This window comes from Artemia franciscana, chromosome 19 (genome assembly GCF_032884065.1).
Source record: "Artemia franciscana chromosome 19, ASM3288406v1, whole genome shotgun sequence".
Classification (NCBI taxonomy): domain Eukaryota; kingdom Metazoa; phylum Arthropoda; class Branchiopoda; order Anostraca; family Artemiidae; genus Artemia; species Artemia franciscana.
In genome coordinates, this window is record NC_088881.1 from 2,215,930 (window position 1) to 2,231,860 (window position 15,931).

Consider the following 15,931-nt stretch of genomic DNA (forward strand, 5'->3'; position numbering starts at 1 on the left):
TTCATTATTAGTTATTTACATAAGCCTGTTTGTATTGTATTAGATTAACGACGCTTCTTGACTACTAACGTCCCTACGTCAGCCTTGCAGTGACGATTCGATGCAGGACGCAAATGCATTCAGTTGCAGGACGATTCGATCTCTGGGTCCTGTATTACCAAGCTAGGGTCAAACCCACTGCGCCACCGCAGGACCATAGGCCTGTTTTTCGAATATCTTTCCAACATTTAAATTTCAACCCATAAAATTACGCGTCGATTAGTTGGAACCTAACAAAAAACTAAACTGATTTTTAAATCTTCAGGTGTTTTCTAGTTTGAATTAAAAGACAAAAATTATTGCTCAGACACCATAAATGTTTTTGCAGTTTACCTAATAACCTTAGCGATTCAAAACTGAAAACTATAATTTCAGAAGTTATTTCTTATTTCCATAAGTATTTTTGCAATTCGCATAATAATATTAGCGATTTTATACAGATTTAATTATAGCAAACATTATATTATTGTATTTACCTTTGCGCAATATATGGTTACAACCTAAGGATATGACGCATTCATCAATCTTGTACATGAAAATACAGTTTTCCGTAAAAAATTGATCCTATTTAAAAAATTATTTTTGTACATTACAAGAGGATTTTACTTACATCAATTTCCTTTAAAATGAGCCATTAAACAGCTCTCTATGATGTTCCAGTACCACGCAAGCTGCAGAAAAAGGAAGAAGATGCCCTTGAGGCAGAATGTCGTAGTTCAAGCAACTTTTCATATTTTTCAAGCCAATGGATTTAATTACCAAATAAAAATGGAGGTCAAAAGCAAGAGGTATAAGTAAAAGCCGGCTAGTACGCTAGTTGCCGCCACAACAACAAAAAAAACCTTTATTTCGAAAAAATTACTTTCATGAGCAGTTATTTATATTAGCCCTTTTGTCTAATATCTTTTCAACATTTAAGTTTCTACCCACAAAATCACGCGTCGAGTAGTTAGAACTTAACAATAAAACAAACAAATTTTAAATTTTCAGGTTTTTTTCTAGTTTGAATTTAAAAAATTAAAATTATTGCAGACACCATATATAGTTCTGTAGTTTAAATAATTAACTTAGGGATTCTGAAATGAAAACTAAAATTAGAATTTATTTTCTATGGAAATAGAGCACAAGAGATACGCACTTTAGAAGTTGAGCCAAAAAAAAGTTTGGCTCCAGGAGACAATTATAACTTTGAAGTGACAGATGAAATAAAACTTTAGTTGATTAAATCGAACAAAAACCAAAACTAATTTTTAAATTTTCAGGTATTTTTCTAGTTGAAATCAACATTATTTCTCGGACACCATAAATATTTTTGCAGTTTGCATAATAACATAAGCGATTCTATACTGATGTAATTATAGCTAATATAATAATAGTGCATTTAGTTTTAAGCCATATATGGTTACAACCTAAGATTAAGACGTCATTCATCAATTTTGTACATGAAAATACAATTTTTTGCAAAAATTTACTTCTACTTTAAAAATTATTTTTTTAAATTATAAAGTTTTAAATACATCAATTCCTTTCAAATGAGCCTTCTTATTCCTTTACCCCCTTACTCACACTATCAGCATATGGCAATTTCGCCATGTTGCAACAATACAATGTTGACTCAGATTTAAGCTGAGATGTATGTTTTCCAAAAGAAACAACAGTCCTGTGGTGGCGCAGTGGGTTTGACCTTAGCTTGGTAATACGGGACCCAGAGATCGAATCACGCTGCAGGAATGCACTGCAGGACCGACGCAGGGACCATAGTAGTCAAGAAGCGTCGTTAATCTGATACAATACAAAGAAACGACAATGTCAATTCAGTATTTTAGAAAGAAAATGATTTCCGAAGAAACAAACAAGTTAATTCAAATGGCAATATTTTCATGTTTCAAAAACATAAGGTTGACTCCTTATTTTAGAGAAAAGACATACTTCCAAAAGAACAGACACAAATCTATTTAACACCACACTCACACTTTCAGCACGTGACAATGTTGTCATGTTGCAACACCATAATGTTAACTCAAATTAAAGAAAAAGATATACATTTTACAAAAAAATCTATTTACCAGCTAACATTTTCAGAATATGGCAATTTTGACACGTTCCAAAACATATTCGAAAAAAGATACATTTCCAAAGAAACGCCAAAAATCCTTTTACCAGCTTATTTATATTTTCAACAAACGGAAATATTACCATGTTGCAAAACATGTTGATCCCGTATTTTTGACAAAGTATATACTTTTAAAAGAGCCGACAGAAATCCTAAATACCAACATACGTTTTTGCATACAGCAATGTTCCCATGTTGCAAAAACATAACGTTAACCCTGCATTTTTGAAAAAAAAAATTACAAAAGAACCTAAACAGATCCGTTTACCAACTTACTCATATTCTAAGCAAACGGCAATGTTGCCAAGAATTAACATTGACTCAGTATTTTAGAAAAAAAAATATATTTCCAAAATGACCTACAAAAATCAATTCACCAGCTTACTTACATTGTCACAACACTTTCAAAATTAAAGCTTTATAAAGGCCTCACGCCTTTAACATTTAGGATCAACTTGTTTTGAACGCCTTTAACATTTAAGATACCTCACGCCTTTAAGATCCACTGGTGTAAAACATCAAGGTCACAACGAACCTCTGATTGATCATGGATACTAATATTTTCATCTGTCGCAAAACCCTCTGCGAAATCTACTTCAATTTTTGCCAAATCTGAAAACGAGAATTTGTTTCCGATTTTTCCAAGAAACGTGTTGTTATTGGCAGGTCCTGAAGAGTTCATCATGTTTTGCTTACTCACCTGCAGAAAGTCCCTGAAAAAGAGAGAACTGAGAACAACCCACAGATTGAGAACAATTGAAAATACCCACATAACAATCGCTCCACTTGGGGCTCACTCTTAAGTGAAGTTAGTAGGCCTACGTATTTCATAAATTGTGTTTAATTTCCACCAAAGTTGGTGTACAAGTTTTTAAGTAACTAATTACAAATAAGAGGCCATACTGTGATTACGGGTATCGCAAATAGCAAATATCTCACTCTTAAGAAGAGTTATTACATATATCATAAATTGTGCTTGGTTTCCACCAAAGTTGGTATGCGGGGTTTCTCAAGTCAATAATTAAGAAAATATGAGGCTATCTTGGATTACAAGCATCGCAAAGCAAAATAAAGCATAAAGAAATTGCTCCTCTTAAATGAAGTAATTAAATATTTCTTAATTATGTTTGATTCCCGTCAAAGGGTTTTTGAAGTCACTAATTACAAAGATGAGACTAGACTTAATGAGCGCCGTAAACCAAAACAAGGTATGTATCTATCGCTCATCTCAAGGCTCACTCTTAAGACGAGTAGGCGCATATTTCGTAAACCGAATTTAATTTCCAAAACGGGGCTTCTGAAGCCACTAGTTACAAATATGAGGGTAAATTTTCTATGGGAGAACAAAACAAAACAAAGTAAAACGAAGCAAAACACAGCAAACAGAGTAAAAATACAAAACAAAGTAAAAATAAAGCAAAACAAAACTTAAATAAAACTTAACAAAACTTAAACAAAATTTAACAAAGCTTAAACAAAACTTAACAAAGCAAAACAAAGCTTAAACAAAACTTATATAAAAGCAGAATAAAACAAAACTTAAATCGAAACAAAGTAAGAATAAATTGCTCCCCTTAATGCTCACTCTAAGTGGAGTAATTATATGTTTCTTATTTCTAATTGATTTCCATTAAAGGGTTTTTAAAGTCACAACTTAGAAAGATCGTACTAGACTTAATGAGCGTCGTAAAGCGAAAAAAAAGTAAAAAGCCACCACTCCTCTTGAAGCTCACTTTTAAACCGAGTAAGTGGCACAACACTAAAGACAAATACGAGGCTAAACTTACCACAGAAGCATCTTAAAGCAAATCATAGCATAGAGCTATCGCTACATTTACATCTAGCTTTTCAGTGGAGTTAATACATATTTGATAAATATTGCTGGATTTCTGCCTAAGTAATTGCTCAGGGTAATCTCACGGAGCAAGTTTACGTAGAACCAAGCTCTACTGAGAATTTTATGTAGAACAAAATAGTTCTTTATTAACGAGCCAACTCTGACAACATAAAAAAATGCCGAACTTGTTGCTTTCTGTCAGCTAGCCTACATTGTATATGAAAAAAAAAACACAAGTACAATATACAAACATACCCTACAGCAATGAGCCCAACTGGCTTGTCAAATGAAAATGAGTACAATGATCAAAATGAATAACAATGAGAACATAAGTACAACCAGAGCTAAGAGCTCATATGGCACTTGTGACGAGGCAAGAAGAGCTAAGAGCCAAGAGATCATATGGTATGAGCTCTAGCAAAATTCTATGAATCAATAGATTGATTTAAAAGGAAAATAAGAGGCTTAATGCCGGTCAGGATTTAAAATAAGAGCTCTGAGACACGATGTCCTTCTAAATATCAAAATTCATTAAGATCCGATCACCCACTCGTATGTTATAAATACCTAATTTTTTCTAATTTTTCCTCTCCCTTTAGCCCCCAGATGGTCGAATCTGGGAAAACGACTTTATCAAGTCATTTGGTGTAGCTCCCTGACATGCCTAGCAATTTTCATCGTCTTAGTACGTCCAGATGCACCAAACTCGCCAAATCACTGAACCCCTCCCCCCCAACTCCCCCAAAGAGAGCGAATCCATTACGGTTCCATCAATCACGTATCAAGGACATTTGCTTATTCTATCCACCAAGCTTCATCCCGATTCCTCCACTCCAAGCGTTTTCCAATATTTCCCCCTCCAACTCCCCCCAATGTCAAAAGATCTGGTCGAGATTTGAAATAAGAGCTCTGAGACATGAATTCCTTCTAAATATCAAATTTCATTAAAATTCGATCACCTATTCGTAAAATAAAAATACCCCAATTTTCTAGTTTTCCAAGAATTCCGCTTTCCCCCTCCAACTCCCCCCAATGCCACAGGATCTGGTCGGAATTTACAATTAGAGCTTTAAGCAAAAGATCCTTCTAAATATCAAAACTCATTAAGATCTGGTCACCCTTTCGTAAGTTACAAATACCTCAATTTTCAAAATTACCTCCCCCCCCCAACTCCACCAAAGAGAGCAGATCCGATCCGGTTATGTCAGTCACGTACCTTAGACAGGTTCTTATTCTTCCCATCCAGTTTCATCCTGATCTCATCGCTTTAAGTATTTTCTAAGATTTCCGGTTCCCTTCAACTGCCCCCCCCCCCAAGTACGCTGGATCCGGTTGAGATTTAAAATAAGAGATCTGAGTCACGAGGTCCTTCTAAATATGAAGTTTCATGAAGATCCGATCACTCCTTCGTAAGTTAAAAATACTTCATTTTTTCTAATTTTTCAGAATTAACCCCCCCCCCCCAATAGAACGGATCCGGTCCAATTATGCAAATCACGTATCTAAGACTTCTGCTTATTTTTCCAACCAAGTTTGATCCCGATCACTCCAATCTAAGCGTTTTCCATGATTTTAGGTTCCCCCACCCAAACTCCTCCCAATGCCACCAGATCCGATCGGAACTTAAAATAAGATCTTTGAGACATTATATCTTTCTAAATATCAAATTTCATTGACATCTGATCAACCGTGCGTAAGTTAAAATACCTTATTTTTCTAATTTTTCAGAATTAACCCCCCCCCAACTACCCAAAAGAGAGCGGATCCATTCCGGTTATGTCAATCATGTATCTAGGACTTGTGCTTATTTTTCCCACCAAGTTTCATCCCGATCCCTCCACTCTAAGTGTTTTCCAAGTCTTAGGTTCCCTCCCCCCCATGTCACCGGATCTGTTCGGGATTTAAAATAAGAGCTCTGAGACACGATATCCTTCTAAATATCAAATTTCATTGAGATCCGATCACCCGTTCGTAAGTAAAAATCCCTCATTTTTTCTAATTTTTCAGAATTAACCACCCCCCCCCCCCCGACTACCCCAAAGAGAGCAGATCTGTTCCGTTTATGTCAATCATGTATCTAGGACTTGTGCTTATTTTTCCCACTAAGTTTAATCTCGATCCCTCCACTCTAAGTGTTTTCCAAGGTTTTAGGTTTCCCCCTCCCAAATGTCACCTGATCCGGTCGGGATTTAAAATAACAGCTCTGAGGTACGATATTCTTCCAAACATCAAATTTCATTAAGATCTGATCAACCGTTCGTAAGTTAAAAATACCTCAATTTTTCTATTTTTCCGAATTAACGGGCCCCCAACTCCCCCCCCCCCAGATGGTCAAATCGGGAAAAAAAAATTATAATCTAATCTGGTTCGGTCCTTGATACGCCTGCCAAATTTCATCGTCCTAGCTTACCTGGAAGTGCCCAAAGTACCAATTAAAGCTTTTAATTGTTTCAAAAAGCAGAATTGTGGCAAAGAGTCAAACTTTAGCGTAAAGAGCGAGGGATTGCGGAGGGGACAACCCATTTCATATACGGAGTAATTTCTGTTCGTTTTAAGTTTTAATGTCGCTCCTTACTTTCAGTTAAAAAAACTAGTTTTTTTTATGTGATTTCTGAACGTTTTTGAATTAATGCATGTTTGATTTTGACTCTCCACACGTAAACTATTCAAATGAAATTGGCATATTAATTCCTTTTTTGGCTAAATGGCTTTCTCTTAGTTTTGATCATACGATTTTCAGAAATATGGGATGGGGAAGGAGGCCTAGTTGCCATGCAATTTTTCGGTTACATAAAAAGGCAAGTATTAATTTTAATTTTAACGAATTTTTTTATTAGCAAAAAATATACGTAACTTTAGAATTAACTTACGTAACAAACTTTTATATTCTTTAATTTTTATTATGTATATGAGGGGGTTTGTACCCTCGTTAATACCTCCTTCTTTACACTAAATCGTAAGTTTTGTCCCAATTCTTTAAGAATGACCCCTGAATCAGAAAGCCCGTAGAATAAATAGTTGAAATTACTAAAAATACTTTAGCATAAAGAGCAAGGTATTTATCTCCTCCTAAATACCTCGCTCTTTATGCTAAAGTATTTTTAGAACCCCTCATATGCGTAATAATCTCTGTTCGTTTTAAGCTTCAATGCTATTTCTTCCTTTCATTTGAAAAAACGTTTTCATGTTTATTTTTCATTGTTTTCTTATAGTAATGCTAGAGAATCCTGCGCCCTTTTCATTGAATTTTTCTTCCCCCATGACAGATTCCTCCAAGGAAAGATCCTCCAACATAGCCCCCTCTCCTCAGCCCCACCCCCAAACAAAAACAATCCCCCTGAAAACGTCTGTACACTTCCCAATAACCATTACTATATGTAAACACTGGTCAAAGTTTGTAACTTGCAGCCCCTCCCCCAGGGATTGTGGGGGAGTAAGTCATCCCCAAAGACATAGTTATTATGGTTTTTGACTATGCTGAACAAAATGGCTATCTCAAAACTTTGATCCGTTGACTTTGGGAAAAAAATTAGCGTGGGAGGGGGCCTAGATGCCCTCCAATTTTTTTGGTCACTTTAAAATTGCACACTTTTTATTTGGAATGCAATCTTTTATACCTCCGAGGTGATGCACAAGCTTTGGCAGCCCTGCGCGTGCAAATTTTTTGACTTGCACTTTGTTTTTTTTTAGCAAAAATCACTTTTTTTACCTTTATTTGCACTCTTTTTCACGTCTGTGGTTGGCAACCATGCTTCAAAGCATTTCAGTTTTAGCACGATTATTTTGTTTTTCGCCTATTCTGCCAACCGCAACTCGCGCAACCTAACCGCAACCTTCCATTTCGCCAACCGCAACTCGCGATTAGTCTATACAGCAAAGACCTTTGGACCAACCTTAAGGAGAAATTATGGGACCAACCTGGAATCAGTTGTAGCCAAATTATCTGGTTTACCACGCCTCACAATTCACGATTAGCCTATTCATGACCTTTGGACCAACCTTACTGGGAAATTATGTAACCAAACTGGAATAAGTTGTAGCCAAATTATCTTGTTTGCCAAGCAACTCGCGATTAGTCTATTCGACAAAGACCTTTGGAACAACCTTATGGGGAAATTATGGAACAAACCTGGAATCAGTTGTAGCCAAATTAGCGTGGGAGGGGGCCTAGATACCCTCCAATTTTTTTGGTCACTTAAAAAGGGCACTAGAACTTTTCATTTCCGTTAGAATGAGCCCTCTTGCGACATTCTTGGACCACTTGGTCGATACGATGACCCCTGGGAAAAAAAAAAAAAAAAAAAAAAAAAAAAAAACATGCACCCGTGATTTGTCTTCTGGCAAAAAATACAAAATTCCACATTTTTGTAGATAGGAGCTTGAAACTTCTTCAGCAGGGTTCTCTGATACGCTGAATCTGATTGTGTCATTTTCGCTAAGATCCTACGACTTTTAGGGGGTGTTTCCCCCTATTTTCCTAAATAAGGCAAATTTTCTCAGGTTCGTAACTTTTGATGGGTAAGACTAAACTTGATGAAACTTAAATATTTAAAATCAGCATTAAAATGCGATTCTTTTGATGTAGCTATTGATATCAAAATTCAATTTTTTAGAGTTTTGGTTACTATTGAGCCGGGTCGCTCCTTACTACAGTTCGTTACCACGAACTGTTTGATACGATTTAATTTAAAACTAAAAATTTAGCATGAACATTTTTGAAGGAGTTTTCACTATTTTGTGTCTATAGAAAAGAATGACATGATTTGCACAGTATTAAGCGACCAACTGGTTTCAAAGCCTTGCGGTGATCGGGATTGAACCTGAAACCCCTTATCGGTAGTTACGGCTAGCTCCATTAGACCACCACAAGGCAAAAATTATTAGATATTTTGTTAAGAAACACGTTCCTTACGACACGCAGGATTGAAGTTGCAACCCTTTGATCAGGATGCGCAGCTTTATCCACTACGTCATCGCAAGGTAAAAAGTTGCCTGTGGCAGGGATCGAACCTGCGACCTCCGGACTAAGTTCAACACACCTATCCCCTGTGCTACATAGGCTTAGAAAAGAATCGTATTAGAGTTTCATGTTCTAAAATTGTTACAAAAGGATTGAGATAGTTTGTTTTCTATTAATTAAATCTTCATTGCAAATATCATTTTATGACATTTCTGATATATCTGTGTTTTACAGTTTTGTTTTTAATATTTTATTTGTTTTTAAATATTGTTAGCAAGTACCGAAAACATCAAATACACAACACTATTTGCCTCCCTTCTGGGCGCCTCTTAAGTCTATTCATACATGAGAGCTGCGATTGTCCAAGAGTGTTCTTTTAGCTGTTTCAAAATCCTGAAGTTTTAGGGCAGTATGACATTTTCTTCTATGATGCCACGTTTAAATTTTATCAGAACAGCAAAACAAAATGAAGAAAATGCGAATCATTTACCAAATACGGAAATACCAAAATACGAAAATGGTCGTTGGTAGTCAAACACATCAATGCATCCGAAGAATTGGCTGTTTTCTCCAAAACGCTGTTTCTGACAACTATTTTGAATAGACCAAAAAGCACTACAGCAGTAACAAATGCAACTTCACAAAAAACAGCGAATAATCAGTTGCTCCAAAACATTTCACTTTTCAGCCATGGATTTTCATTACTCTAAACATCATTTATCAAGATTTTACTATCCGACAGAGATCTTGGACCAACGTCGCAGGGAAATTTCACCAATTTCCATTTTCTGTGTGCCAATATAGCCAAAAGTTTTACAGAAAAAAAGAAGAAAAAAGCTACTAAAGCAAAAAAATCAACTACTTTAAATCGTTTCACTTCTAGGCCATGTTTCCTGGTTTTAAATTCCTCGTAAGTTAACTTAATATGATTTTTACATAAAGCAACGAGACCAATTTCACGGCGAAATTTCGCCTAACCGTCTTTTTTGAGTGCAAATATAACAATACTGATAATTTGGGGCCAAAAAGGAAACTTATGAAAAATAGTCCTTAAAAATCAAAACTTAATTTATCCGTATTTTTGTGTGCAAATGTTGGAAAAAGTTCAACAGCAAAAAAAAGAGAAAAAAAATGTTACTACAGCAAAAGCAGTAAAAATTTAGCTACTGCAAATCATTTACTTTCAGGCCATGTTCCCTGGATTTAAATTCCTCGAAACGTCATCACCATAATTTGTTCATCAAGCAACGATCCTTAGACTGGTTTCACAAAGAAATTTTGCGTTTTTTTTACGAATTTTGGAGAAATTTACATTCTTCGCAACGTGATTTATCACGTTTTTTTAATCAAAAAATATCTTCAAATCGATTTCACGGGGAGATTTAAATTCCTCGTAACGTGATTTATCATCTTTTTCTTATCCAAAAAATATCTTTGGACCGACTTCACGCGGAAATTTCGCCTAAAGCCTATTTTGAGCGCAAATATAAGAATACCGGTACTTCAAGACTAAATAGCAAACTTAAAAAAATGGAATACTTAAAATAAAACCCAAAATTTCCTTTTTGATAGCAAAAGAAACAAAGGAACAAGAAGTTCTACAGCAAAAACAAATGCTTCTTCAGCGATACTTCAGAGCAAGGTTGACAACTTGCACACTTTCAGTGTGACATGCCCTCTTTTTACCAAAGAGGGGGAGCGGAAGAGTGAAAATCACTGTTTTTGGTTGTTAGTTTTCATTCACTTTGAACGGCAGTAATTGCTAACTTCATCAGAAAAGAAATTAACTCAAGGAACATGGTAACCAAATTGCACACTTTTCATTTGGAATGCAATCTTTTATACCTCCGAGGTGATGCACAAGCTTTGGCAGCCCTGCGCGTGCAAATTTTTTGACTTGCTCTTTTTTTTTAGCAAAAATCACTTTTTTTACCTTTATTTGCACCCTTTTTTACGTCTGTGGTTGGCAACCATGCTTCTAAGCATTTCAGTTTTAGCATTATTATTTTGTTTACCACGCTCCGCAACTCGCGATTAGTCTATTCAGCAAAGACCTTTGGACCAACCTTAAGGAGAAATTATGGGACCAACCTGGAATCAGTTTTAGCCAAATTATCTGGTTTACCACGCCTCACGATTCACGATTAGCCTATTCATGACCTTTGGACCAACCTTACTGGGAAATTATGTGACCAAATTGGAATAAGTTGTAGCCAAATTATCTTGTTTGCCAAGCAACTCGCGATTAGTCTATTCGACAAAGACTTTTGGAACAACCTTATGGGGAAATTATGGAACAAACATGGAATCAGTTGTAGCCAAATTATTTGGTTTACCACGCCTCACAGCTGGCGATTTGCCTATTCAGTAAAGACCTTTGGACCAACCTTAGTGGGAAATTATGGGACCAACCTGGAATCAATTGTAGCCAAATTATCTTGTTTACCACGCCACGCAACTCGCGATTAGTCTATTCAGCAAAGACCTTTGGACCGACCTTACTGGGAAATTATGGGGCACATCCTGGAATCAGTTGTAGCCAAATTATCTGGTTTACCACGCCTCACAACTTGCAATTAGCCTATTCAGTAAAGACCTTTGGACCAACCTTACTAGGAAATTATGGGACCAACCTGGAATCAGTTGTAGCCAAATCATCTTGTTTACCACGCCACGCAACTCGCGATTAGTCTATTCAGCAAAGACCCTTGGACCAACCTTACTGGGAAATTATGGGACCAACCTGGAATCAGTTGCAGCCAAATTATCTGGTTTACCACGCCTCACAATTCGCAATTATCCTATTCAATAAAGACCTTTGGACCAACCTTACTGGGAAATTATGGGACCAACCTGGAATCAGTTGTAACGAAATTATCTTGTTTCCCACGCCATGCAACTCGCGATTAGTCTATTCAGCAAAGACGGACCAACCTTATGGGGAAATTATGGGACCAACCTGGAATTAGTTTTAGCCAAATTATCTGGTTTACCACACCTGACAGCTGGTGATTAGCCTATTCAGTAAAGACCTTTGGACCAACCTAACTGGGAAACTATGAGACCAACCTTGAATCAGTTGCAGCCAAATTATCTGGTTTACCACGCCTCACAACTCGCAATTATCCTATTCAATAAAGACCTTAGGACCAACCTTACTGGGAAATTATGGGACCAACCTGGAATTATTTATAGCCAAATTATCTTGTTTACCACGCCATGAAACTCGCGATTAGTCTATTCAGCAAACACGGACCAACCTTATGGGGAAATTATGGGACCAACCTGGAATTAGTTTTAGCCAAATTATCTGGTTTACCACACTTCACAGCTGATAATTAGCCTATTCGGTAAAGACCTTTGGACCAACCTAACTGGGAAATTATGGGACCAACCTGGAATCAGTTGTAGCCAAATTATCTTGTTTACCACACCACGCAACTCGCGATTAGTCTATTCAGCAAAGAGTCTTGGACCAACCTTACTGGGAAATTATGGGACCAACCTTGAATCAGTTGCAGCCAAATTATCTGGTTTACCACGCCTCACAACTCGCAATTATCATATTCAATAAAGACCTTTGGACCAACCTTACTGGGAAATTAGAGACCAATCTGGAATTAGTTTTAGCCAAATTATCTTGTTTACCACGCCATGCAACTCGCGATTAGTCTATTCAGCAAAGACGGACAGACCTTATGGGGAAATTATGGGACAAACCTGGATATTAGTTTTAGCCAAATTATCTGGTTTACCACACCTCACAGCTGGTGATTAGCCTATTCAGTAAAGACCTTTGGACCAACTTAACTGGGAAACTATGAGACCAACCTTGAATCAGTTGCAGCCAAATTATCTGGTTTACCACGCCTCACAACTCGCAATTATCCTATTCAATAAAGACCTTTGGACCAACCTTACTGGGAAATTATGGGACCAACCTGGAATCAGTTGTAGCCAAATTATCTTGTTTCCCACGTCAAGCAACTCGCGATTAGTCTATTCAGCAAAGACGGACCAACCTTATGGGGAAATTATGGGACCAACCTGGAATTAGTTTTAGCCAAATTATCTGGTTTACCACACCTCACAGCTGGTGATTAGCCTATTCAGTAAAGACCTTTGGACCAACCTAACTGGGAAACTATGAGACCAACCTTGAATCAGTTGCAGCCAAATTATCTGGTTTACCACGCCTCACAACTCGCAATTATCCTATTCAATAAAGACCTTAGGACCAACCTTACTGGGAAATTATGGGACCAACCTGGAATTATTTATAGCCAAATTATCTTGTTTACCACGCCATGCAATTCGCGATTAGTCTATTCAGCAAAGACGGACCAACCTTATGGGGAAATTATGGGACCAACCTGGAATTAGTTTTAGCCAAATTATCTGGTTTACCACACTTCACAGCTGATGTGAAGTGTATTCACAGTAAGTGTATTCAGTAAAGACCTTTGGACCAACCTAACTGGGAAATTATGGGACCAACCTGGAATCAATTGTAGCCAAATTATCTTGTTTACCACACCACACAACTCGCGATTAGTCTATTCAGCAAAGACCCTTGGACCAACCTTACTGGGAAATTATGGGACCAACCTTGAATCAGTTGCAGCCAAATTATCTGGTTTACCACGCCTCACAACTCGCAATTATCCTATTCAATAAAGACCTTTGGACCAACCTTACTGGGAAATTATGAGACCAATCTGGAATTAGTTTTAGCCAAATTATCTTGTTTACCACGCCATGCAACTCGCGATTAGTCTATTCAGCAAAGACGGACAGACCTTTTGGGGAAATTATGGGATCAACCTGGAATTAGTTTTAGCCAAATTATCTGGTTTACCACACCTCACAATTCACGATTAGCCTATTCATGACCTTTGGACCAACCTTACTGGGAAATTATGTGACCAAATTGGAATAAGTTGTAGCCAAATTATCTTGTTTGCCAAGCAACTCGCGATTAGTCTTTTCGACAAAGACCTTTGGAACAACCTTATGGGGAAATTATGGAACAAACATGGAATCAGTTGTAGCCAAATTATTTGGTTTACCACGCCTCACAGCTGGCGATTAGCCTATTCAGTAAAGACCTTTGGACCAACCTAACTGGGAAATTATGGGACCAACCTGGAATCAATTGTAGCCAAATTATCTTGTTTACCACGCCACGCAACTCGCGATTAGTCTATTCAGCAAAGACCTTTGGACCGACCTTACTGGGAAATTATGGGGCACATCCTGGAATCAGTTGTAGCCAAATTATCTGGTTTACCACGCCTCACAACTTGCAATTAGCCTATTCAGTAAAGACCTTTGGACCAACCTTACTAGGAAATTATGGGACCAACCTGGAATCAGTTGTAGCCAAATCATCTTGTTTACCACGCCACGCAACTCGCGATTAGTCTATTCAGCAAAGACCCTTGGACCAACCTTACTGGGAAATTATGGGACCAACCTGGAATCAGTTGCAGCCAAATTATCTGGTTTACCACGCCTCACAATTCGCAATTATCCTATTCAATAAAGACCTTTGGACCAACCTTACTGGGAAATTATGGGACCAACCTGGAATCAGTTGTAGCGAAATTATCTTGTTTCCCACGCCATGCAACTCGCGATTAGTCTATTCAGCAAAGACGGACCAACCTTATGGGGAAATTATGGGACCAACCTGGAATTAGTTTTAGCCAAATTATCTGGTTTACCACACCTGACAGCTGGTGATTAGCCTATTCAGTAAAGACCTTTGGACCAACCTAACTGGGAAACTATGAGACCAACCTTGAATCAGTTGCAGCCAAATTATCTGGTTTACCACGCCTCACAACTCGCAATTATCCTATTCAATAAAGACCTTAGGACCAACCTTACTGGGAAATTATGGGACCAACCTGGAATTATTTATAGCCAAATTATCTTGTTTACCACGCCATGCAACTCGCGATTAGTCTATTCAGCAAACACGGATCAACCTTATGGGGAAATTATGGGACCAACCTGGAATTAGTTTTAGCCAAATTATCTGGTTTACCACACTTCACAGCTGATAATTAGCCTATTCGGTAAAGACCTTTGGACCAACCTAACTGGGAAATTATGGGACCAACCTGGAATCAGTTGTAGCCAAATTATCTTGTTTACCACACCACGCAACTCGCGATTAGTCTATTCAGCAAAGAGTCTTGGACCAACCTTACTGGGAAATTATGGGACCAACCTTGAATCAGTTGCAGCCAAATTATCTGGTTTACCACGCCTCACAACTCGCAATTATCATATTCAATAAAGACCTTTGGACCAACCTTACTGGGAAATTAGAGACCAATCTGGAATTAGTTTTAGCCAAATTATCTTGTTTACCACGCCATGCAACTCGCGATTAGTCTATTCAGCAAAGACGGACAGACCTTATGGGGAAATTATGGGACAAACCTGGATATTAGTTTTAGCCAAATTATCTGGTTTACCACACCTCACAGCTGGTGATTAGCCTATTCAGTAAAGACCTTTGGACCAACTTAACTGGGAAACTATGAGACCAACCTTGAATCAGTTGCAGCCAAATTATCTGGTTTACCACGCCTCACAACTCGCAATTATCCTATTCAATAAAGACCTTTGGACCAACCTTACTGGGAAATTATGGGACCAACATGGAATCAGTTGTAGCCAAATTATCTTGTTTCCCACGTCATGCAACTCGCGATTAGTCTATTCAGCAAAGACGGACCAACCTTATGGGGAAATTATGGGACCAACCTGGAATTAGTTTTAGCCAAATTATCTGGTTTACCACACCTCACAGCTGGTGATGAGCCTATTCAGTAAAGACCTTTGGACCAACCTAACTGGGAAACTATGAGACCAACCTTGAATCAGTTGCAGCCAAATTATCTGGTTTACCACGCCTCACAACTCGCAATTATCCTATTCAATAAAGACCTTAGGACCAACCTTACTG

The 15,931-nt window shown here is 37.6% G+C and overlaps 1 protein-coding gene across 4 annotated transcripts in view; it reads right to left on the minus strand.

The window, feature by feature from the left end:
- Nucleotides 1-2,479: 2,479 nt before the first annotated feature.
- The window catches only part of LOC136039162 (signal recognition particle receptor subunit beta-like), a 48,185-nt gene continuing 34,733 nt past the window's right edge, over nucleotides 2,480-15,931 (minus strand). For all 4 annotated transcript variants that reach the window (XM_065722668.1, XM_065722672.1, XM_065722669.1 and 1 more), the window contains exon 6: nucleotides 2,480-2,865. In XM_065722668.1, coding sequence (XP_065578740.1) covers nucleotides 2,640-2,865 — 226 coding nt within the window. In that variant the 3' untranslated portion in view covers nucleotides 2,480-2,639. The remainder of the gene's footprint in view (nucleotides 2,866-15,931) is intronic.